Here is a 24,857-nt window from a genome sequence, read left to right on the forward strand (position 1 = left end):
GTACACTTTGCCAGGTACTCCCAGATGTCCCTCCAAAAGTGGAACAATCTGGCCACCTTATCCAAGAAGCACACCACTGCATCAACATGCTCGAGCTCAAGACCCTGTACAACAGTCTGTTAGCTGCACACATGAAAACAGTGTTTCTGATTCTCATCATGTCAGAAGAGTCAGTAAATTCCAATTAAACCTTTCACAAAAGACAACAAGCTTTTAAGCTCCTTCCTAGGCCCCAAAGTGGGCAAGAAACTATTGACTCAGTCTATCTCCAGTCCATTTCCAGATGGATATTTGCCTATGTTAAACTATGTTATAATCCAGCCCAAGTTGATTCTCCTCTGCACCCAAGCACAATCTACTTCCGCTGCTTGTTCCCAGTCTCCCCACTGAACTTTGTCTGCAAGCCTGCAATGTGTTCTTCCTCATGCTCCTTTCCCGATCATTACTCAATGGGAAAGTTTCCATGAGAGATGTGGCAGGGGAAAGAGTGTCCCTGTTATCTCTGTTCAACTAAGAACTCACACCTACCTTCCTAAGTCAGCTTCCTGCTCTCTCTTGTGATACTGCAAAAGTAGCATGAACTAGGTTGCATTTACCCTCCCTCCTACACTGCTGTGAGCTCCTCAGTTAGACAACTATGCCTCACTCTCTTGGCAGCTGTGAAAAACTGAGGTCAGGCTGCTCCATCCCTCCTTATCACATTGAAAAAAGGTGAGAAACAGCATGGGGGTGGGGGGTGGCAGTTTTGAGCTTCAGAATCTCTCCACAATAGGCCTGTGCATGCACAATACCTATGTGTGACTGCACAGGTCACTACTCAATGAACAGCAGTTACAGGTAAGCGTAAACTTGCTTTCCAAATCATTTGTGCAGTCAAATACAGAGTTTCAAGTGTGTAGCTGTGTTGGTCTGAAGTAGCACAACAAAAATTGGCTCCAATAGCACCTTTAAGACCAAAGATGTATTCAAGGCATGATCTTTTGGGTGAATGCACACTTCTTAAGACAAAATGGAACAAGGATCATGAGAGTATAGATATATAAGAAAAGGTAAATCAGTGGCAAATTAGTGAACTGTGTCACAGTATCCAATTCATGCCATATGATGCCATATGATAATGCTTTATAAAACAGCCAATCAGTCCTTTTGAGTTCAGTTGTAGTTCTCAAAAACATTGGAGAAATAAAACTATCCATGTTAGTGATTAATGGCAGACACTTTCCCAGTTGTGAAATGAAATAATTAAAAGAGACTAGTTTCTTGCCCCATCTGTCCCCGCCCAAATGTGGAGGCATCCCTGCAAGTGACAAGCTGTGCTAGCAAGTTATTTTGTCCTGAGACAAGAGAGTTAGATTCAAAATTACTAACATCACGTTACTAACATCACATAAGATAAAATAAAAAAAAGAGGGGATTGAAGGAGTTTAGAATGCATAGTGAAATAAATAACCTATGTCTTTGTTGAGTCCAGGGTATGCCATTATTTTGAGTGTTGTAATAACTTGCATTTCTGCAATCTCCCTTGCTAGTCTGTTCTTGAAGTTCCTTTGCAATAAAATAGCTACTTTAAGTACTGACAGTGGCCTTCCGCATTAGTTGAAGCCTTCAGTTTTCCAAGTTGTCCAAGATATATTTATATATCTACCTTTCTTCTGAGCATCCAAGGTCCCCAAAAGTGTTTGAGTCCAGTGGCTCTTTTACCAACACGTTTTATTCAAGATATACAAGATTTTGTGAGCAAGTGCATTTCTTCAGATATACTGGAACAGAATTTCCTCAGATAAGCAGATAGGTAAAGAAAGGGAGCTGGAGGGGGGAGGTTAATTGCCAGAAAGGTTTAGCTAGAGTTCAGTTGCATAATTAACTGGGCAGTTTTAGCTGAGATAGGAATGAGACAGTTTATCTTGTATGCCCTTAACAGGAGTTAATGAACAGAAGTTTGATTTCAGTGGTAGCCTCAAGGTTAGTAGTATGGGCAGTCATCCTTTCCCCAACTCACAATATGTACCAGTTCTCATTACATGCCTATATTTAACAGTTGGCTTCTACCATAGCTAGACAATAGATAGACACTGGAATTGAAAGATTTGAATTCGATAACACCAGTGTGTTATTCCCAACCTTTGGTCCCATGTTAATTAACTATTTGGTTAGCGTGAGGATCTTAGGGGGAAAAAACTGTGATACTTCCTAAGAAGTGCTGGGATAAAGTTGTCAATCTCTAGTGGGAGCTTGAGATCTTTTGGGACTACAGATGATTTCCAGACTACAGAGATTTGTTTGTTTGTTTATTATAGAGAGTCAGCTTGATGTAGTGGTTAGGAGAGCGGAATTCTAAACTGGCAAGCCGGGTTCAATCCTGCACTCCCCCACATGCAACCAGCTGGGTGACCTTGGGGAAGTCACAGCACTGATAAAGCTATTCTGACCGAGCAGTAATATCAGGGCTCTCTCAGCCTCACCTACCTCACAGAGTTTTGATTGTGGGGAGAGGAAAGGGAGGGTGACTTTGTGACTCCTTCAGGTAGAGAACAGCGGCATATAAGAACCAACTCTTCTTCATATTTCTGTATCGCCCTCCCATAAGGCTCAGGCAGTTTACATAGAACTTGGAGGTATACATTGAATGATAACAATAATACAATAATCGTAACAGTGGGTTTCAAATTAACACATTTACAACAGTTTATAATGCAACAATAACTTTTATAACTTCTACCATGAACCTTTAGAGAGGTTGGTTTGGATTCAGATCATTGTGAGGGTTACTGGGGACCAGCACCTGTCTGATGTAACCTGTCTGATGGACAGGCCAACAAAACAAATGCAAAAGTCCTAGTGTCAGCATGGCCCTTTTCCAGAAAGTGGCAGCTCTGCATGGACATTAAAGTCCCCCCCAATTAGTAGTCTAGGGTACTGGAATGTCCAGGGAGCATCCACCTCTAGTAGGGTTAGCAGGGCATCTGGCAGTGCAGTGGGCATGCGGTTAACTAGCCAGATGGCCACCCTCTCGGTTGTGCCCCCACCGGAGGCCAAAACATTAATTTCTTGGAATTGACGGAGCAGGGAGTGCTCTGAAGGAGAATTCCTCATGGATTAGGATTGCCCCCGATTCTCCCTGCCCTGCGGTCCATGATTTATGATGGACAGAGAACCCAGCAAGTAACTGTCTCTTTCTCCCTGGTGTAGGTTTCTGTCATGCACGCCAGGTCCACTCTATGCTCTGCAAAGTATGCTTGCAGAGTGGAGGTTTTGTTGTTAATTGTAAGATCAATTCCCCTATAGAAAATAGCTGATTTGGAGGTTGGAGTTTCTTCCCCTTTCCAACCTTGCCTTTTCCAGGCTGTGTTCCAAAATTTCTAGGAATTTTCTAACCCAGCCTTGGCAACCCTGGGAGGCGAGGTAATGAACAGCTACCTAGAATGAATTTTCACAGACATCATCCAAGCCTGACTGATGTCTCATGATCAACGACAAATAACAAAACAAAAACAAAAGCCTAACAGAATCGATATGATGCAATTGCCCATTTCATTTGGTAGGGAACTGAGAGTCCAAAGCCAGTTTGGCGGTACCACCTCAGCCAGTTCTATTCAAGTGTACTTGAAGATTCACAACAGTATGTCACTTAACTACCTTCTGTAAACAGAGGACAGACTAATAACAGGCTGGGGAATGAGCATCAAAATTTTTCTTTGCTAACCGTGGACTGAATGAATGCAGTCTTGTGATCCAACAACTCTATCTTTCCTGAGTGGTGAACTGATTAGTATTCGTATCTACTTGTATCTAATTAGTAATTAATTAGTATTAGTGACTTATCTGGTTTTCCTCGGCTAGGATGTTCCTGGTTCCAGTTCACCATCAATCGCCTTGAAGTATGATTGCTTTAAGCCTGTTAATCAGTGCACCTGTGATTTGGTTTGGTTCAATTTTAAGATGTCGAATACTGCTCGGTACCTTTGCTCCCGTTCCATGAGTTAAAGCATGAATTATACTTTCCCTTTATCCTTAATCTATTCACAGGTTGTTTAAGTAATGTTTGAGCACTACATAGCATGTATGTCCCTCAACTGCTCCCATCGCCTTTATCAAACCCTAATGTTTTTTTACATGGATAGCTTTGTTGCTGTGCTTTCCTTGAGGCACTGCGATAATATGAAATAGGGTTGTCAGTGGGTTTAATGTTACTGTATCTTGTAGTGGAGGCAATATTTTCTGACAAGGCCTTCTCATTTTTACTGGATAGTGCTATATGCAACTAATTAAATCTGACTTTATTCATGCTGTGGCTACACTGGCTAGAATGTCATGAGTGTTTAGACTTTCCTGCATTGTATATATGCTTGTGCTTATTATAAATAATTTTTTCCAGTTCATATGACAAGTTTTAGCACATTTTGCATTAAAAGCAAGGAAAGATTAAGACAGATTTAAACAATTATTTTCTTTCATGTAAAAATTTATTTTACTGAAAGGTTGCACTAACAGGTATCTTGTGAAAGGAATATTTGGGCTTTGTCTGTGAGCATTTCTTGCAATATTTCTCCCTCTCCCACACAGATAAATCTCCTCATTTCTTGAGGCTCGGGGATGTGGAGGTCAATGCAGGCCAGAATGCTACATTTCAGTGCATTGCTACAGGGAGAGATGCTGTGAATAACAAGTTATGGCTGCAGGTAAGGTTCGCTCGTTTTGGCCTGTGGATATACATCTTGTAAAAGCAAAATATTCTGCTTCTTCTATGTTGGTTTACCCAGAATGAAACATCTTGCTCAAGTACTTCTATTAATAACAATCATCATCTTTTCCAACTAAAATATGGGAGCCCAGAAAATGAAACTTAATGTGTCTACTCTCATAATTTCCTCCACAAATCTATTACGTGCTCTCCTTTCCTCAGCTGCAGTAGAACAAAGGTAGAGACCTACATGCTATTGCTGGGAGGGGTACAAAGAAAGGACTCAAGTCGAAGACAGCAGTTGGAGCAGCCACATCTCCCACTTTATCAGCTTGATAAAAGAAAAATGAGCTGATAAATGATAAACTCTCCGGATTGCAACAGGCTAATACTAAGTTGAAACTATTGCAATTTTGTATTCAGGAAACCAAATGTGTTGTAAAACCTCATATTTCAACTGAGTTTCAGTGGGAAAGTTGCCAACTAGGTAACCACCAATTGCCCCTGATGACTTTTAGGAGTATCTCATGCTGTTGCCTTTTAGAGGTACTGCCTAATTGCTGTGCCTCCCATGTCCTTCGGCATGCAAATGTGGGGGCAGTCAATTACTTTAGAACATTAATGTTTCAGGATGGAGAACTTCTCTGCTGCCCTTCCACAGTACCACTCTTCAGATAGCAAGATGGAGTACAACTAGTGTTCCTCCAGATAATAGATTTAGAGATTTTAAAATATAAGAAAATGTAATAAGGAGGGGAAGGAGTGATATAATAGTCATGTTTAACTATGTGAAAGGTAGGCATATTGAAGAGGGGGCAAACTTGTTTACTGCAGCTTTAAAGACAAGGACTAAGGGCAGTAGATTCAAATTATGGGAAAGGATGGTCCACTTAAATATTAGAAAGCATTTTCTGACCATTAGGGTGTTTCGTAGATGGAATATGCTGCCTCTGCGGGTGATGAAGTCTGAGATTAGATGAGCATCTGTCAGGAACATGTGATTTTTAAGTCTATGAGAAGGTAGAGGCTGGACTAGATGGCTTTATGTGGTCTCTTCCAGCTCTTTGTGATTTTGACTCCGTATCTTTAACACTAAGCTGCTCTTAATATTTGAGCAGAGGCCTCCTGGGCGGAGCTGGTATGGCCTCTGTTTCCGGTCCACAGGCCAATCAGGATGCTAACTGTGGACCGGAAACAGAGGCTGGACCGGCCCCCAACTAACCTGATGAGGGATAGTCTGGTGCAATTGCAGCCAGTATGCCCCTGTACACTAGGTACTGCCTGATTATGTTGAATTTTCAAATAGACAAACTTTATTTGAAGTTGCTGAAAATTAGAGTTTATCATTACCTTGGATCACCAAGTTGGGAGTCCTCTCCATTATCTCCTGCCTTGTGGGCAAGATGGAGCCTCTTGGTGAAAGTTTTGTCCTTCATATACTTGTATAAATCTGAAGAGCTTTCCAAAAAGTAAAAAGACTTCTCTTTCTTGTGTCCATAATTTTTAACTCTTTCTCTTCTGCACTCACTTTTGGGAAGGCCTTGTTGCCCCAAAGAAAGAGTTTTCCTTCTGACACTTTAGTCTTTCCAGCTTTATGCCTGGTGTGACTTACTAGGGGGAAGTGGGTAGTAAGTAATTTGCATAACTAAGATCTGGAATAGTCTGGAATACTCTGCATTGGGTGTTTGACAATTCCCCTCCTTTCTTTCTGCTGTTATTTTGCTGAAGGGCCCTTGTCCATGGACAAGGCTTTAAATGATTGCAGTCTTTCCATCTAGCTACTGTGATTCACACGATGGTCTCCTCCTGGCCAGATCACTGCATCTTGCTCTATGGTCCAGAACACCTCTGCATGGGTCCTTACTGGAACCCAGTGAAGAGCCCATATTCAATCTGTGTTCTCCCAGCTGCACTGGCTTCAAATTGGAGACTGGATCACATTAAAAGTATTGGTTCTTACCTTTGAAGGCCTAAATGGTCTGGGACCTTCATATCTTGACCACATCCCTCATTATGGCCCCAATAGGACATGAGTGAGAAAAATCTGCTCCAAGTCAAACTGGCCCCAACCAAATCCAGGACTTTTTCGGCCCTGTCTCTGGCTATGTGGAATGCTCTGCTAAATGAGATGAGAGCCGTGCAGGATCCTCAACAGAGCTGTTCTGCTAGACATCATATGGTTGAGGCCAGAATAACATCTACAACCATTGGCCTCTCTGTCCACCCCTGAGAGGATGAAATGCATACTGAAGTTTTCTGAATGATCCCCTCCATAAAAAAAAAGCACCATGGACAGTTTTAATATTTAACTTTTTAATGTTTTAATTTAATACAGTAATTTTGGTATTTAATTTGTTAGTTTTATGTTTAAAATGTGATTAATTTAGTTGTTAATTCTAAGTTTACTATATATCATATAGTTTACAACTTTGTAATCCATCCTGAGTTTTCAAAAACAGGACAGAATATAAATTGCAAAATAAATTAAATACTGGGGTGAATTCTTAGGTAGAGGGAGTTCCTCCACACAGTAAATAAAATCTGCGAGGAGACCTGCAAGACTCACCAAGGGAATTCCAATATCCCCCCCCCCCCATTGTGACCCCAGCAACAGGTATTCAGAGAGGCATTATTTCTGGATGAGGACTTTTTATTATTATTATAATGTTATTTATATCCCGCCTCCCCCCGAAGGCTCGAAGCGGCTCACATAAAATCCCACAAACTTTCTGTTAGGTTTCATTAGTCATGTTGTCCATGATAACTGTCTTCCATGGGTTTTTCTTTTCAAAGCCCCCTAAACCCATGACTATTGGCACATACTGTGCCTGTGAATTCCAAACATCAGTTATGCTTTCTGAGGGTATTTTATTAGTTCTAAATCTGCTGCCTGTCAGCTTAATTTGTATAAAAATCACATATTACATGTTTAGTAGAGATGCCAACAAAGTCAGCAAACAATAGGCTGAATGTGTAAGTGCCTTTGAATATATTCAGGCAAGTCCCATTGCCCCATACCATAGTCTTCTATCATAAATTAAAAACAGTGTGAGCTTGTGTGCCAGTTTTATGCCTGTGCAATCTGTGTCTGGTGCTTTAAAAGATGGCTTCTGTGTTGGTATCTATTTGTTGATCACTAGAATTGACTTGAACTTTTTAAAATGAGTATGTAATTTACAGAACAATGCCATAGCTCCTGAATCATTATTCAGACAATCAGTGTAGCTGGGAATTTTATGTTGCCCCCAAGGGCATGGTATGCAACATGTAAATGTGACCTTTAAAAAAGCAAATTAGATTTGAAAACTAAAACAAAAAAGCCCTTCAGACTTTGCAGATCTGAAAAACCTGTTGCCTTCCAGAGTAAGGAGCAGTGGCTGTCTGACATATGGTTTTTGATGAAAATTACAACAGTCCTGCCAAGTAATCCAGAGTCTCTTATGTCAGATTTCATCTAGTGGTAAGGACTGTCAGGCACAGATGTCATGGTCTTCCCTTAAAAATTTACCAGGATATTCCACACTGTGAGCTTATTCTTGAAGTAAGAAGGGAGCATTTTTGTGCCACTCTGATTACATTTTCGTGCCACTCTTTTAAGGATCCAGGGAAGAAATTTAGGATCTGGATGTTTATCACCAAGATGGAGGGAGCAATATAAATAATCTCTCTTCCACTGGCTTCCAGAAACCAATGCAGGGTGGTGGTGGTGGTGGAGGAGGATGTGTTTCCCTCCAAGATGTTAAGAATCACTGTGATAGATAACACATTGTGATAACAGTGTAGGCAGTTTACATACTTTATTTTTATTTATTTTATTTTATTTATATCCCGCCCCTCAGTTGGGGTCTGGCTAACAGCACAGTTACAAATACAACTTGAATAACATTAAGACAATAAAACATCTTAATATAAAACCTGATGATCAATAAATCTAGGATTAATACCTCTAACCACCAGATGGCTGCCCACTAGTTGTCGGAGTAGTTCTTAGTGGAACAGTGGGAACAGAGAGTATGTGTAGGGGGAGGCCCATGGTTGCCTAATTAGATCCACGGTGGCCTCAACAAAAGACTTGGCAGAAGAGCCCCATTTTACAGGCCATGCATGACTGTTGATGTTCCAGCAGAGCCCTGCTCTCACTCAGGAGATCATTCCACCAAGCCAGGGTCAGGGTTGAAAAGGGTTTTGTGATCTAACAGTGGATGTTTGATAGTTTTGTTGCACTGGTTCTTTCTGGCTCTTATGTGAAGTTGCAGATATTACAAAATAAACAAGGCAAAGTGAATTATCCTGGGATTTTAATTTTATAATGCATATTGTTCCATCACTTAGGGGGAAAAATTGGCTTTCACTTGTAACCTCAGTGTTATGGAAAGGCTTTCCAGTATGTGTCTTTAAGGTGACCGGTTTGTGAAGTTTTGTCAAACCTTTCTATAAGATCTGTTTTTAAAAGAGCCTTCTTGGCTGACATTTGTTAGATATATTGATTTAAAATGTTGTGGATTTGTATTTTAGTGTTTGCTGTTTATATAGTGTTTTACAAAGCTGATGAGTATTTTTTTGGCTTGCCAGTGTTTGTGTATACATGAACATGTGTACACACACACACACAAACAAGATGATGGATCTGCAAGAAAGCGAAGAAATAATTATTTATTATTTTAGTTATTAATTGGATTTATAGCCCACTGCTCTCAAAAATCAGCATATGGTGGGTCACACAAAACAATCCATACAGTAAAACCCAATAAAACCCCATTGAAACCCCAATTACTACAATACAAGAAAATCTCAACAGCTGGCAAAAAAACCATAGCTCTCCTTAAAACAGGAAGGCCCATATGAGGGCAGCATGGGGTGGCACCCAGATGTTCAGGCACCAATGCCAAGGGGAATCCATACCACCTGCTCTAGCACTGGTCCCGACCATAAATCTGGTGGAAGAGTTCCATTTTGTAGGCCCTACAGAAAGTGGTATGAGGGCCCGCAGCTTCTCCGGGAGCTTATTCCACCAGGTAGGGGCCGGGACCAAAAAAGAACCTGGCCCTGGTCACGGTCAGGTGAGCATCCCTGGGGCCAGGAACGATCAACAAATTGGTGCCTACAGAGCACAAGGCTGTCAGGAACCAGGCTGAGCTTAGCCTGCAGGGTCTGAGATAAAGACACATCCAAGATCCAACAGGTTGTTGTAAATCCAAAGAGAGCTTTATTAAACAGAGTCCACAGAATGCTAGAGCAAGCCAAGATCTTCCTAAGCAAAGATCTTGATAATAACAAAGAACAATAGGAAACCAAGGGCAGATATAGAGCCCAGCACATAAGGGAGGGGCGGGAGAGCAAGAGGGCAGCAAAGGTGAGTTGATTCCGAAGAGACCAGATGGCCCGGAATCTTATCTAAGTCGTTGCCACATTGTTGAGACTTGGGTTGTTTCCACAAGGACACTTATAGTGAGATTGATAAATCAGCAACGGAAAACTCCCGCTGGGAAAGGGAAGGAAGGCTAGGAGCCCATAGGCAGATTTATGTGTTTATGGCCTTGGCTTTACCAGGCTGGTGAGAAGCAAAGAGGCTTGCAAGAAAACGAAACTTAGCTGGCATGAATCGGAGTTCATGATAAAGGCCTTGCAAGGGACATAGGGAAATGAGGTATGTGGGTCCAAGATCGTGAATGGCCTTTTTGGATTTTGATTCACAATGAGATGCAAAAGATATTGAAAATCAAGTTTGTATTAGATCTAAAATGCATGTTATTAAACATGGTACAAGATTATATATGTGTGTGTGTCTGCATTTTATGTGCATAAAGATGGGGGGGAAAAGGCAGAAAAAATGAGTCTGGTACTTCAATTTGTGGGCTGGCTTCTGGAGCCAAAGAAAATTTGTCTAGGCTTTCTTTTTATATGTCTATAAGTTGGTTGACATTTGACACTTAACTCAATTCAAGAATTCTGAATTTAGGCATGGAATTATGAATAATCACATTGTTCTATCTAGTGAAATTATAATACTAATGGTTCTACTAGTAGTGTGGTCAAACAGTGGATGTGATAGTTTTGAATATTCCGTGAGTAATAGAAATTTTATTTTATATATATACTTTCGTTATCAGATTACCAGTTTACCAAGGATTTACTACCATCATACATATTTCTTTCAAATGTTCAAGAACTTGACAAGATATTTAGGGAGGGAGGGCAACTCATTGTAAAGAAGCAAAGCACGAATGCCAATTCTGCAATCCTTTAAATGGCTGATTGAAAACAAGTGCACTGTCTGCTTACATGGCCTTACATGGACTTGTGTTGGATTATACTGAGGTTACTTGATTAACAGTTTATCTGCAGCAATGTAATCTAACTAATATACAGTCTTAGTTCATGCTTCCTATAGCTGCAATTTTAGAGATTAGCTCTCCTCTGACTTTACACCAGCCAAATCTAGTCTTTCTCCAGGCTCAGCATGAACTAAGTGAGCTTGTATGCCTTTGTCACCTGTATGTCATAGATACCAAGAAATATGTAGCCTGAGCAGCATGCCTACGCCCCACTCCCCGGTTGATCCTACAGCCTTAAGGATAATTGGCTTTGTCTTGCTCCAAGAGAGTCCCCTCATTAATCCCCCTGGGAGTTGATCCGCTGTAAGTTGAGGGAGCCGTCTCTTTACTTTACATTTTTCTCGGTATTTACCAAAAATTAGTCTAGCAAAAGAACAGCATCTATTTCAGCAATCCTTTGAATGCTGGATGGAAAATATTGTTGGTTATTCAAACTAATTTCCTAAAAATGCCACTAAACATTTAAACAACTAGGACAGTCTCACAAATGCTGTATGGAACCCTGCTAGGCCCTTCTCCATTGTGTTTTCTGCCACTAGAAAGGGTCCAATTGAAATTTCTTAGAGCCACCCTCAAAACACAAAAGTGTATTTCCAATTTATGGATTAGGCTAGAAACTGGATCGATAAGAATGGAGGCCAGAATTGCTTTGGCCTCAATCTGTCTTTGGCTCAAAGCGCATTGGACTACTGATTGGCTGTTGCCCCTACTCCCCTATAATCAATTGAAGTCCAAATGGCTGCTTGCTACAGAGCAAAAAATGGCTCGCCATGCCCCCCCCCAATACTATAGCATTTTAGTTTGGCCCAAGCATAGTATCAACCGGACCTTTTGTGCACTCCTAATTCTCCCCCCACCCCAGCTCTAAATATCTTCAAGCTCCAGCTGATTATCAATTCTCTTTGGAAATTAAAAACCAAAGGATGGCCTTTACTCTAGTGAGGGATGATGCCCTCCCTTCTGCAGTATTGGAAGGATGTTTCAAGAATATCCCAAAGTCTGAGAGGCTTTGTCTGTGTGGGCAGGGTTAGATGGAATCATTAGAACATGTTCTTTTTAGATGTTCTTTTTATATGGAACTTTGTTCTAAGTTAATGCTCCCAGTGCTTAAGGGTGTCCATGACATTACTGACCAGGAAAAAACTGGCAAGGCAACGCCATTGTTTGCAAACATTGTTTGCAAAATAGCTAAATTCTGCGCAGCAGCCATGTGAAAGTAAAATAAAGGAAAGAGCAACTTGTGTTGATCCATCTACTTTGTCCCTACTGAACAGGAGCCTAGTTTTATCTTAAAACTAGCTTCAAAGCCCGTTCCTAAGAAAGGATCCTCCTTGCAGCCAGATCAAGTGGGGCAGGCGGGGGCTGGCCAGCTCGTTAGCAGGGCTGGGACAGAGCTCCTTAGCAGGCAGCCAGTGGGGGAGTAGGTGGAAATGAGGCAGTCCTCCATGGCCTTCCCTGCCCAGCCTTACCTTTGGGAGATGGGGATGGGTGGAAAAGAATTAGCCCATCCCCTATGGTCTCCCCTGAGCAGCTTAAACTTTGGGAGATGTGGGGGTGGCTAACCCATCCCCCCTTCCCATGGCCTTACCCATTCTGCCGTTCCTTTGGCAGGTGTGGAAGAAGAGGCGAAAAGGAGGCAGCCCCCGTGTAGCCTTCCCTGTCTATCCCAGCCTTTGGAAACTAGGTGGGGTTGGGAGGAAGGTGGCAGCCTTCTCAGCCTAGCATTTGGAAGATGTTGTGGGTGGGAAGGTAGCATCCCATCCCTCCATGGCCTACCTGTCCTGGCCTTTGGAAGATATGGGGTTTGAGGGGAAGGTGGGGACAGTGGTGACTTGTGTAGGCACTGTTGTATGGAGGTGGGGGTAGGAGGGCCATTCCCTCTCCAAAGTCGCTGTTTTTTCCAGGAGAACTGTTGTCTTCTTTCCCTCATCCCTCTTTTTTTCTGTATTTCTTCCTGTCATTCTGTTTCATCTTCCTGAAGGTTTCTAGGCCTCCACCTGGAAGTTGGCAACCCCCCTGGCTGCATATGGAGGAGGAGTTAGGAATCAAAACCAGCTTTTGAGATTAGTGTATGCTACTCTTCAACCACATCACCACACTAGATATCAAGATGGAGCGTGGAATAAGGGGGATGAGGGCCAGAACCCAGGAAGGTCACAATGCAGGTGCATGTGCTAGTGTCGTATTCCTGGGTGCAGCAGGCTTTATTTGTTTGTTTGTTTGATTTCTATACAGCCCTTCCATATGGCTCAGGGCCATATAAAAGTTAAAAATATACAATAAGATTTGAAATACAGTGAAATTAATATAAAATCAGTTAATAATTTAAGTCCGGTGCCCTGTAATGGGAGGAGGGGAACAGGGGGAAAGGAGGATAGAGAAATGCAGGAGGCCCTGATTGATGTTATCATTATTGGTCCCAGCCAGAAACTTGGCAGAAGAATTCTGTTTGCATGCCCTGCAGATCTTCAAGTTCCTTGCTAGGGAACTCATTCCACCAAGCAGGAGCCAGGACTGAAAAGGCCCTGGCTCTTTTTGAGGCCAAGCATATTTCTTTAGGGCCGGGGACCATTACCCATTTTGCATTTGTTGATCATAAGACTCTCCAAGGGATCTAGTCTAGTTAGTGGCTCCTTAGATATGCAAAGCCTTTAAAGGTGTAAATAATGTTTAAACAGTTAAGTCTATTTCACTTCATATTCTTCCTGATGAATACAGGCTTGCTACATGTTTCGATTACATGAGCTTTGTTGCCCATGCAATCAGTCATGTTCGGAGTGAATATCTCTGTAGGTTTGTCTCCCCCACCTCTGCCTAATATAATAGTATTCATTTGCTTTCAAATTATGAAATAGTACTGAGTCTTAGTGGCCCCCAAAGGTTTTAGGCTTATCAGTGTCCAGTATATGGAGATACCTACATGAGTCTTCCAATAAAGTCTTTTTCATGGAGCATCTGCTAAACCATATGTCTTGGCTTCAGGTTCAGCTGCTGATAACCGAAACCACTAATGAGGCTATCCGTCACTGAAGTGCCTTGGTATTAATACATCATTTGGCTTCTATACAAAGACTTTCCAATTCCAGTTTGTACTTTGCCACACAGGCCTTGATACTATGGTTTGTTTTGGTGAATCTAAAATGAGAAAGGCTTTCTCCTGTACTTAACAAGTCCTAAAGCATAACTGGTAACCCTGTGCAGATTGCGATCAAAGCAACAATGCAAATGGACCAATGTGTCAGTGATTGCCTTAGGTGCTGGCTAAATGCCTCCTCAGTTGGCCTGCCAAAACTGGAAGAAAGTGCCATGGTTTCACCCTGGAGAGGCTCATCAGCATTAATTCCGTGTGATGCCTTTCTTCTCCCAGCCAGATGAAAATCCCGTTCCTTATGGAGATACAGATAATTAAAACAGTTGCCTGAAAATGATTGGAGAAGAACAGATCGAATTGAAACTAGAATATAAAACTCAAGAGCAGTTTACTGAAAAAAACATCTTGAGGCCCTTCTGCAATATAAAGATTTATGTACACAGTTTGCTACATTCATTTCTCTTCTGCTGTGTGTTTAATCTGTGCATATTTTCTTTGAGCAAAATCACACCCCACCCCCCATACATTCAGGTAACACTTCAAAAAAAATCTTTGAATATGAACAGCTATTAGATATTTGTCACATGATAGATCTGGGTAAAAAGCAAACAAACAGAAAAACTCCCTCCCATCCATGGAAAACAAAAGTGAGGCTGCATATTTCTCTAAATCCTGCATTGCAGTAGATTGTTTGAAAATTGGAGTGGGGAGTACAAACAGGAAATAGAAATAGCCTCTCTCCATGCTGCTATGCATGGATAAAGTATTAGGGAACTGTCACTGCAAAGGAACTTGCAGAAATATATGTCAAAGGCTACATTGTGGTTTGGGTATGCTTTGATTGGTCATGTGGAAAGGCACTGCTTCAGGTTTTCAGGCACACCAGCAGTTTTCAGTTCATTAGCTGGCTGTGCTGTTGAACTGCTAAACTTCAGTGAGCCAACTGCATATTATAGCCTTGTTAAGAATATGCCAGATATACAAGCTGTATTTTCTTAATACTGCTAGGAAGTGTGGACTTTGTTTTTGCTGTTCCTTTATGACCACTGATTTAATCAGTTTTATTCAACTGTTCAGACTTAATCAAATATCTAAAAACAGTAGCTGTCAAAATTTCAGCAGGTTTTTCTGTTTCTTACCTTATTTGTTCATTACATTTGTACACATCTTTTCATTCAAGGAGTTAAGGATGACACAGCTTTTTTCTAGAGTAAAAATACATTACTATTTTGGCTCCCTTCCCCTGTAAATTTAAAATGATCTTTGTTGAGAAATATTGACTTCTACAGATTTGTAATCTTTAGATTTTAAAATGGACCTGTTGGTCTTTCATGCCTTTTCGCAGCTAGGATAAGGATTCAGTAGACTTCTTTTTAATCTCTTGCTTGTGTGTGCAGTTTTAGAGTTGAACTTTAAATATTTTTTAAACAAAACTAATAATTGGTTTCCGCTGCTCCTAGTTATTGGTTAGGAGTACAGACTTCTAATCTGGTGAGTCAGGTTTGATTCCGCGCTCTCCCACAGGCAGGCAGCTGGGTGACCAAGCAGTAATATCAGGGCTCTCTCAGCCTCACCTAGGAAAGAGAAGGTGACTGTAAGCCGCTTTGAGGCTCCTTCAGGTAGAGAAAGTGGCATATAAGAACCAACTCTTCTTGTTCTTCTAAACAATTACCACCATTTGCAACATTCATTTTAAAACACCTGCAGCAGTAAGAAGACACCTGAAGTTAAGTAATATTCTGGGTAATCCTAGCCAGATAGTTTGACTGACTGATGTCTTCTGCCTTCAGAAAGAACTCAATGGTAAATTTGCTGGTCTTTTTCAGTGTACTTGGTTGCACACTATCTGTACTCCTAAACAACAGTCCAGTCTCAACTCATTGATTTCACTGGCTAGGATCGCACTGTAAGTCATGTCCTAGTGACCATGCAATTATGTTTGCACCCTTTCAAGACTTCCTAATTAGTTTAAAGCTTTCTGTATTGCATGATGTATGTGCTCATTTGTTACAGAACATTAAGGCTTTTTTTTGAGGGGGGGGGATCCTTCAGTAACCATGCCACAGGGTTTAGAAAAGCTTAATGTTTCTCTTTTCTATCTGTGATATAGTGTGTTCATTTTTTTTAAAGAATCCCTTAAAATTAAGCTAAAATAAGTAAATAAGCAAAGTTTAAAAATTGTGTAGATATATGAAGGAATGGACAATTATCACAAGAGTAAACTGTGCTAAATTGCAGAACTACTACATAATCAGACATGAGTAGAACATGGAATACAGATAAGCTTCAGAAAACTTACGAAGCTGTGAAACATCTTACAATCTTAATAAGAATGCTTAAAAAGAATAATATTCAACCTGGTAGTCCTTTGGGATTCTACTAATGAAAAATCAAGACACATCTGCTGTCTTACCTATAGAGAGTAGAAAAGTTATAACACAGCAAGCTTCTGCGTTTCATATTAAAAGAGAATACTAACAAATTGAAAAATCATCATCATCATCATCATATTATTATTATTATTATTATTATTATTATTATTATTATTTCTTACCCACCACTTTTAGAAACAACTCACAGTGGGTTACAATATAACAGAACAGTGGTTCACAGCCTTACCTTTGATGTGACCCCAATTGAGGCGGCCATTACCATGGCTCCACTGCCTCTGCTTCCTGCTGCCACTGCGTCTGCTGCCGGTCACCGCCTGCCACCACCGCAGCAGCCAGCAACCTGGCAACCCCAGGGAGGGGGCCAAAGGACCCCAAATGGGGTCACGACCCCAAAGTTGAGAACCGCTGCAATAGAATAAAACTCCAATACATAAAAACATAAAAAACCCATAAAACCCAAACAACTTGCTTTGGCAACTAGGAATATAAAACTCCTCCTTTACTTCCCATTTCCCCCCATCCATCAGTGCCTCAGGGCCGCAATTCTCAGGGATGCTGATAATCCTTAGTTGTGGAGGGGCTCCTGTGATCTCTTACACCCTGGCCTCCCCCAAAGACCTGGCGGAAGAACTCTGTCGTACAGGCTCTGCGGAATCGTGAAAGCTCCTGGAGGGCTCTTAACTCTTCTGGAAACTCATTCCACCAGGTCAGGGCCAGTACTGAAAAGGACCTGGCCCTAGTCAAGGCCAAGTGAACTTCTTGAGGACCAGGAATGACCAACAAGTTAGTACTCACAGAACATAAGGCCCTGCAAGGAGCATAAGTTGATAGGTGGTCCCTCAGATATATGTGGCCCAGACCATGATGGGCCTTAAAGGTCAAAAACAGAACCTTGAACTTGATCTGGGCTACAACTAGCAACCAATGCAGCTGCCTCAGCTGAATATGGGCCCTCCAAGGTATTCCAGTGAGGACCGTGACTGCTGAATTTTGCACTAGCTGCAATTTCCTGATCAAAGACAAAGGCAGGCTCACATACAGCAAGTTACAGAAGTCAATCCTGCAGGTGACCGTTGCATGGATCACAGTGGTCAAGTGTTCTGGGGACAGATAGGGTGCTAGTTGCCTTGTCTGGTGGAGGAAATATATCCTAAAATAATGGCTAACAACAGCCTTTCTCAACTTTTTTCCCTTGAGAAACCCCTGCAACATTCTTCAGGCTTCAAGAAACCCATGAAGTGGCATCATTATGCAGAATATGGTTGGGAAGCATAACTGTGTACATACCCAGCTGGGATCCCTCCCTTCCCACCCCCTCCAGGCCCATCATTGGCTATTTTGACAGGGATGGGTGAATCAACATGGCCATATTGGGTCATATCACCTGATAGATATATATATATAAACACACACTTAATTAACTCCCAACCATTTGGGAAACTCTTCCAGGGCTGTCAAGAAAGCTTAGCTTATAATGTCAAGTTTGTAGGAGCAAAAAAAAAAAAATTCTAGAATTTCAATATTTTAAAAGTTTTTGAAATAAGCTAGATATTTGCTGGATAGATAGAATTCTTAAAAGGGGAGGACTAGATGATGTACTGTCTCTGGGTTTACCATGAGGGGTTATTTTATAGAGTTTTAGAACCCCATTTCACAGCACAGCAGATGTCCAATGCTGATTGGAATTAGCACAGTATGGTACAGGAGGGAATTTTTATTTCACCCATGCCATTTTCTTAATCTCAAACAATGATGGGAGATAATATTTGCCAATATGCCGCTTCCCTTTCCGTCACCTTTCCCAAAACAGAAGGTGCCAAACAGGTTGGTAACCAGGTGGGTCTCAGGGATCCAACAGTGGTTCCTTCAATAGAGGATGAACCACTGCTTCCGTCAAACTGTATGGGAATATCTCTGTCAATAAGGACAGGTTTCTTATCTCCTGGAGTGGTCCTCCTATCTTTTTGTCACTCATTTTTAAGAACCATGAAGGGCAGGTGTCTAGAGCAGTGGTCTCCAACCCCCAGTCTGGAGACCGGGACCGATCCGTAGATCAATCAGTACCGGGCTGCAGCTCCTCCTTGTCCTCCTCCCCGGCTGCTGCCTCAGGGGCTGCCCTGTCACTTGCTGCCGGCTCAAATTGGTGTTCTCCAGCAGCCGCCATGGCTGGGGTTCCCCCTCAGCATGGCACTGTACAGCTGCTGCTGGCAGCGCCCCCCAGCGGGTGCCGGAAAGTCAGGGACGCCGGCGTGAAAGCAAGTGGAGCAGGGGCTCAGGCGTGGCTATGTCCCTCGGCAAAAGACTACCCCCCCTGGGCCTCAGTGAAATTGTCAAGCGTTGACTGGTCCCTGGTGATAAAAAGGTTGGGGACCACTGGTCTAGAGCAGTGGTCCCCAACCTTTCTGAGGTTGGGGACCGGCAGGGCATCGGGCCGCGGGCCGCGGGCCGCGCAGGCTATGCCCGCGCATCGGGCCACACCCGCGGGCCGCGCCTGCACATCGGGCCGCGCCTCACGGGCACGGCCGGCCCTGATTCCCTCTCCCCGCCCTCCCGCAGTAAGAAACTTCCCGGGCCGCAAGCTTGCGGCCTGGGAAGTTTTTTACTGCGGGGGGGGGCGGGGAGAGGGAGCCGCGGCCCGGCGCCATGGCCTTCACGGCCCGGCACCGGGCCGCGGCCCGCAGGTTGGGGACCACTGGTCTAGAGGACAAGTGGTTGGCCTCATTGAAGCTAGCAGCCTATTGACATCAGCCTGCACATGACATCTAAAACTGTTAAAGCACTCCTTTGATGATGGCCAAAGAGCCTACAGGTCATTTGCTGTAATAAGTGTCAGTGGAAGATTGCTGCAGAGTGATGAGATTTTATATGTGAAATATCTCACAAAAGCCTCACAGCTCATATCCAATTGACTAATAATTGGGCGTACTTCTTGCAGGGCTGTAAGGAACTGAATTACCCTAAATAACTGAGCCAGGTTTGAGCTAGCGGATAGAATGGAGGTGTTGTAAAACTCTCAGCCTCACTCACTGCCATCTCATAGATTTTCATAAGAGTCCTAAGAGTTCTCGCCACCTCGTCACAAGTTTGCCTCCACCCTTGTTCCAAAAATATCAGCTCCCCTTCTTTTCATGCAGTTCCTTGTTATATCAAGGGACTGAGTTGGAGCAGGTAGGGAAATGATGTTGGGGAGCAATCTTGTCAATGGCAGTCGACATCCTGTTATGCCAGTCACCAAACCTCATTGAGTGAATTGCCATGAGGCTGCAGGTCCTGCAGATCATTCAGGAATTTCTGGATCCATAAGTCACTGTGGGTGGGTGAAAGTCTCTAGGAAGGTATTGGGGAATATGTAGTTTGGCCTTCAAGGCATAGCGGTCTGATCATGGCACTGCATTAACTCCTATCAAATCCACTTCCAGTCTTCCACCAAAGATCAAGGGTGTGCCCTGCTTGGTGGGTGGGACCAGCAACAAATTGGAAAGCCTTAGTGTGGCCATGGATATCACCAGATCCAGACCCAAACCAAAGGCTGGCAGCTCTGCAGGATATTGCTGTCCCCCAGGATGATAAGCCTGTGGTGTCTCAAAACCCATGTGGCCACTGCCACTGACAGGCCTGACAGGGCATCTGCTGGTGCTTTTGGTGGCCAGGATACCAGCCATAAGGCAAAGTACTTGACCAGGACCCACCTGGGGCCAATACACTCAATTCCTGGGATTATTTGCATGGGGAACATCCTGAAGGAGGAATCCTCCTGAACCAAGATAGCGAATCTCCCTCCCAGACCCACTGTCTGGAATTAATATAAAAAATCAATGTCAGAGGTGGATACAAACTCTTGGCCTCTGCATTTCTTGGGATGGGATGGAGATTAAAAAGATAGCAAGTCTGTCCATATTTTGGGAGGAAATGCAGAGCCCAGAAATGTCCACTGTTAGCACATATATCTATTGCTCTCTTTCTATTGAGAAATCTCCTTCCATCACCATATCTGCCGTTACTTCAGATACTTGGGATCTGTGGCCCTTTCAGGCCTCCATCTTTCTTGATCTCATATTCCTTCTGTTCCATGTTATTATTCCCAGTCATCACTCTAGTTCCTACTTGGATCATTATCTTTATCAAGTATTTGCCAATTTTTATTACTGAGTCTTCTAGTTTGTTGGTCTATCTATCCACCATCCTTACTCTCTACTGTCTAAGTTTTCAACCTTAACCCTTCACTTATTTCTCCTTACCAGTCTCACTGGATTGCTCTATTTCCTTCTGTCTCCTGACACTATTACATATCATTCCTCTAACCTTGTCCATTTAACCAACCCATCAAGCACATCTATCTTCAAACAATAAATTCCATATCTTTAACTAACAAATTCTCCCTCCCCTAGTCTAACCATCTATTCTAGAAATTGACTAAATTAATGAAATTCTCTGTTTATTTAATAAATTAACATATTATCCACTATAACAACTCCTTCAGTTTTTAAAAATCATTTGAATCAATTAACTTTGAACTCCATCTTGGGTGTCTGAGGACTTCATTCTTCTATTAGGGTTGTCTGTGTCTTCCATTTTACAGATGGTTTGTGTAAAGGCAACTGATTTTTGAAAGTCAGACCTTCTTGTTCCAGTTTTGATAGTTTTTGGTTGGGTTATGACTGCTAATGGTCGCTGGCTTGTTCCATTCTCTAGGTGTGGTCAGAGAAGACAAGATGGCCATTGGATTGGGGGGGCAGGTGGAATGAAGGCAAAGGAGGGTGAGAGTGAGATCCCTCCATTTTCTCTCGCCATTGTTCTTAGTATTTCGCTGGGTCAAACATATATATAACAAGAGGGTACTTTTTGTATGGCTTGTTTACAAGCCATTGCCATTTTAAATACTGTGACTGATTAGAAACACTTTCATTTTAAAGTCAGCTGGGAACTGGAATGCTTGAAGGGGTTGTAGCAGGGGTGGTGGCCATTCAAATTAAAGATAGGGAAGTGTCAGTAGTTATTGCTCCCTCAGTAAAAGTGCTGTCAGGTCTGGAGTACTGAGTTCTTCCTCTGCCTAATGCTTGTTCTCCTTCTTGGCCACTGAACAGACTGCTGTAATGTAGCTCTTTACTTAGACTCTAAAGCTACTATCTTCTAAATCAATCCTTTCTGGATCCCCCTGTGTACTGCTGTTAGACAATATGGTTTTTAAAGATTTCTTCAGACTTGTTTACTTTTCCCTCTTACTACAAAGCTAATTCATAATGATCTCCTTGGGTTTCTTTCCCCTTCTATTGCCACTTTATGCTCCATTTTAACCATGTGTTGTATCCTTCCCTGTTTCCTGTAAATCGCCCTGAGCCCTCGTGGAGGGTGGTATATAAATATAATAATAAATAAATAAATAATCTTGTTCTATCTCATTGCTACGCTGCGTCAGTGGTGACACAAGATTCAGAGCATTGCTGCAGGTTCAGTCCCTCCAGACTCCAATGCTGCAAATTAGCGGAAGCTTACAGCACATCCAGCATTACATCATTCTTCAGAAGGTGTCTTTCTTTAGTACACATCTTGCTAGGAAAGTTTCTTTCCAGCAGCTCTTGATACAGTACCATAAAAAAATAGTTTTTTTCTTTGTTTGATCAAAGCTAACAGGGTCGGTTGCTATTCTTATTTCTCTGTACTAGATATGTACACTCTGATTGTAAACAGGAGCTTTTGAATGTTCTTGTGTATTTCAATCTGTTTATTTTAGAACATTTTATAGGTCGGTTGCGTCCATGATAACACGTGATAACATGGATTCATATAACAAACTTCTTGTGCTTCTTTTCACTTCGAGGAACACTGTTTTGGAGGTATAGCTAGCTTTGCTAAAAAAATTTGCATTTTTTTAGTAATGTATAACCTTTGTATCTTTTTAATCTACCGTGACTGTATTTTCTCTATATTTCCTATTAATTGCTACTTTTGTGTATATCTCATTCTTTTTCTGTATATTAAAACTAAAAAGGTTGTTTAATTGGTACAACTTACATAGGTTCGAGGCATGGGTCCATCTTAGGTTGGGTTCATTTGCAGTTCTCAGACCATGAAAACTCCCTCATTCTGTCATATATTGCCAGACACTCATATTGCCTCATTGTCTGTCTGTCTGTCTGTCTGTCTGTCTGTCTGTCTGTCTGTCTGTCTGTCTATCTATCTATCTATCTATCTATCTATCTATCTATCTATCTATCATCTCCCTAGACAATGAACTACTATTATTGTATTTTTTAGATAGCATGTTTAAGAGAAACCACTTAACAGTATTCCCTTTCTCTTGTTAACATTTTCACTTCTCAGGTGAGACACATCTACTTTGACTAAATTAAGCATAAGCCCTATGATAACTTGTAACAATCTTGTCTACACTTAGTGGGTTCCAGTCAACAAGATTCAAGCAGCCTCATCCTGTGCTCAATTGTTTCCCAGGTGTTAAGAGTTTGTAAAAAGATTTTCCAGTAAGCACTGAGCCATATAGGAGTCATGCAGAGCAATATAAATTTCCCTATAAAATACTTATTTTCAATAAATGGGAATAATGGTGTTGATTATTACTCTAATGGCTTGCCATTGAGTTGAATGTTCAATGAACTACAAGCTTCCATTTATTTAAGGTACAGCTGTCACAGAAGAGCACACGTTGATAGAATCCATAGAAATAACTGCTAAAAATGCTGATGCCCTCTTCGGAACAGTATCTCAGTAATACAGCATTCCACATAGCATATTGTCTGGCATTCTTGATGAAGGCAGAAAAGGCTACAAGTATGATTAAATAATAATGGGATTTATTGATTGATTGATTTAATTTCTATACCACCCTCCCATAAGTCTAAGGGCGGTTTACATAAAACACCTCAATATACATTGAAATCTAATGACAGTAACATAGCAGTAGTTCCAAAACTGATCATAAAAGATTATAACAAAATACGATAACAGACAACAACTCTCAACTTCAACATGAACCCGTGAGAGGTCAACATGTCTCAGATCGTGGAGGATGTTGATTGGGGGACCAACAGATGTTGCTGAATCTGCTGACCTCAACCAAATGTCTGGTGGAGGAACTCCCGTTTGCATGCTCTTCAGAATTGTGGTAGTTCAGGAAGGGCTCTGATTTGTTCAGGGAGCTCATTCTACCAGGTGGGGGCCAGGACCAAGAAGGCTCTGGTCCTGGTTGAACTCTGGTATGCTTTTTTGGGGCCAGGGATCACCAGCAAGTTGTTTGTGGCAGAGTGTGTGGCTCTTTGGGGGGTATAAGCAGGGAGACAGTCTCTCAGGGACACTGGGCCCAGACCGTGTATGGCCTTGAAGGTGATTACCAAAACCTAAAGCCTGATCCGGAATTCAACTGGGAGCCAGCGGAATTGTTGAAGTGCAGATATGATCAGTATGCTAATGTGCCTACTTGCTTGAAGTCTGAAACGAGGCATATTAATAAGATAATAAGCTATATAAAGTAATCTGGGGTTTCCATGGTGAATGTTTCTTTGCCTGCCATTGTTTATTTAATTGCCTTAAAATAATCTTGACCATGTGCATGCATATTTTCACTATTTTGTTCCAAACTTGTCCAAAGAAGGGGTGCAGGTAGACTGTTTACTGTGTCTGAGAAATTCTTGATGGTCATGTGTCACGTTAAGAATGATGCTTCAAAAACACTGCTCTATAACAGCACTGGGCATACATCCTTACTTCCTGACTTTTATTTTCCTGGGATCTTTATTTGTCTCTGTGTGTCAAAGCTTTCTTGTCACTATGCATTCAATCTTTGAAGTCATCTCTGTCATTTAGGTTAGTAGAGAACTTTTTCTTTTCAAACAAATGCGATCATTTCCCCTGGCTTCTTAGTTTGTAGGTTTTTGTTGCTTTTCCTTGTACAGCAACACATGAGAAGTTCCTCCTAGTTTAAATTTCATTCTGCCTTGGTTAACTAAGTTTTCCCGTGAACAATAGCCAAGTGTCACAAAAGCTTAATTCTATAGCCTTGGTGACTCTTGTCTGTGTATTCTTTCTAGGGATGCCCAACTCCTACTAACATTGTGATATGGCTCTACTTTGTGGAGACTCTTTTATTGTTGGATTATTCATTGTTTATGAGGCTGTGCCCCCTTCAAGGATCGCTGCCTTGTTGTGGCAAGGGGGCTTGCGTAGTTCAGTGAAGCTATGAGCTATGCCGTGCAGGGCCACCCAAGACGGACAGGTCATAGCTGAGAGCTCTGACAAAAGGTGATCCACTGGAGAAGGCAATGGCAAACCACTCCAGTATCTTTGCCATGAAAACTCTATGGACAGTTCCAATAGGCATAACGATATGACGCCGGAAGATGAGC

General features: G+C 42.0%; 1 protein-coding gene across 21 annotated transcripts in view; it reads left to right on the forward strand.

Annotated features, from left to right (window-relative positions):
* Positions 1-24,857, forward strand: part of PTPRK (protein tyrosine phosphatase receptor type K) — a 533,907-nt gene that overhangs the window by 254,673 nt on the left and 254,377 nt on the right. For all 21 annotated transcript variants that reach the window (XM_077353420.1, XM_077353429.1, XM_077353439.1 and 18 more), the window contains one exon: positions 4,564-4,679. In XM_077353420.1, coding sequence (XP_077209535.1) covers positions 4,564-4,679 — 116 coding nt within the window. The remainder of the gene's footprint in view (positions 1-4,563; positions 4,680-24,857) is intronic.

This window comes from Paroedura picta, chromosome 1, assembly GCF_049243985.1.
Source record: "Paroedura picta isolate Pp20150507F chromosome 1, Ppicta_v3.0, whole genome shotgun sequence".
Taxonomy (NCBI): Eukaryota; Metazoa; Chordata; class Lepidosauria; order Squamata; family Gekkonidae; genus Paroedura; species Paroedura picta.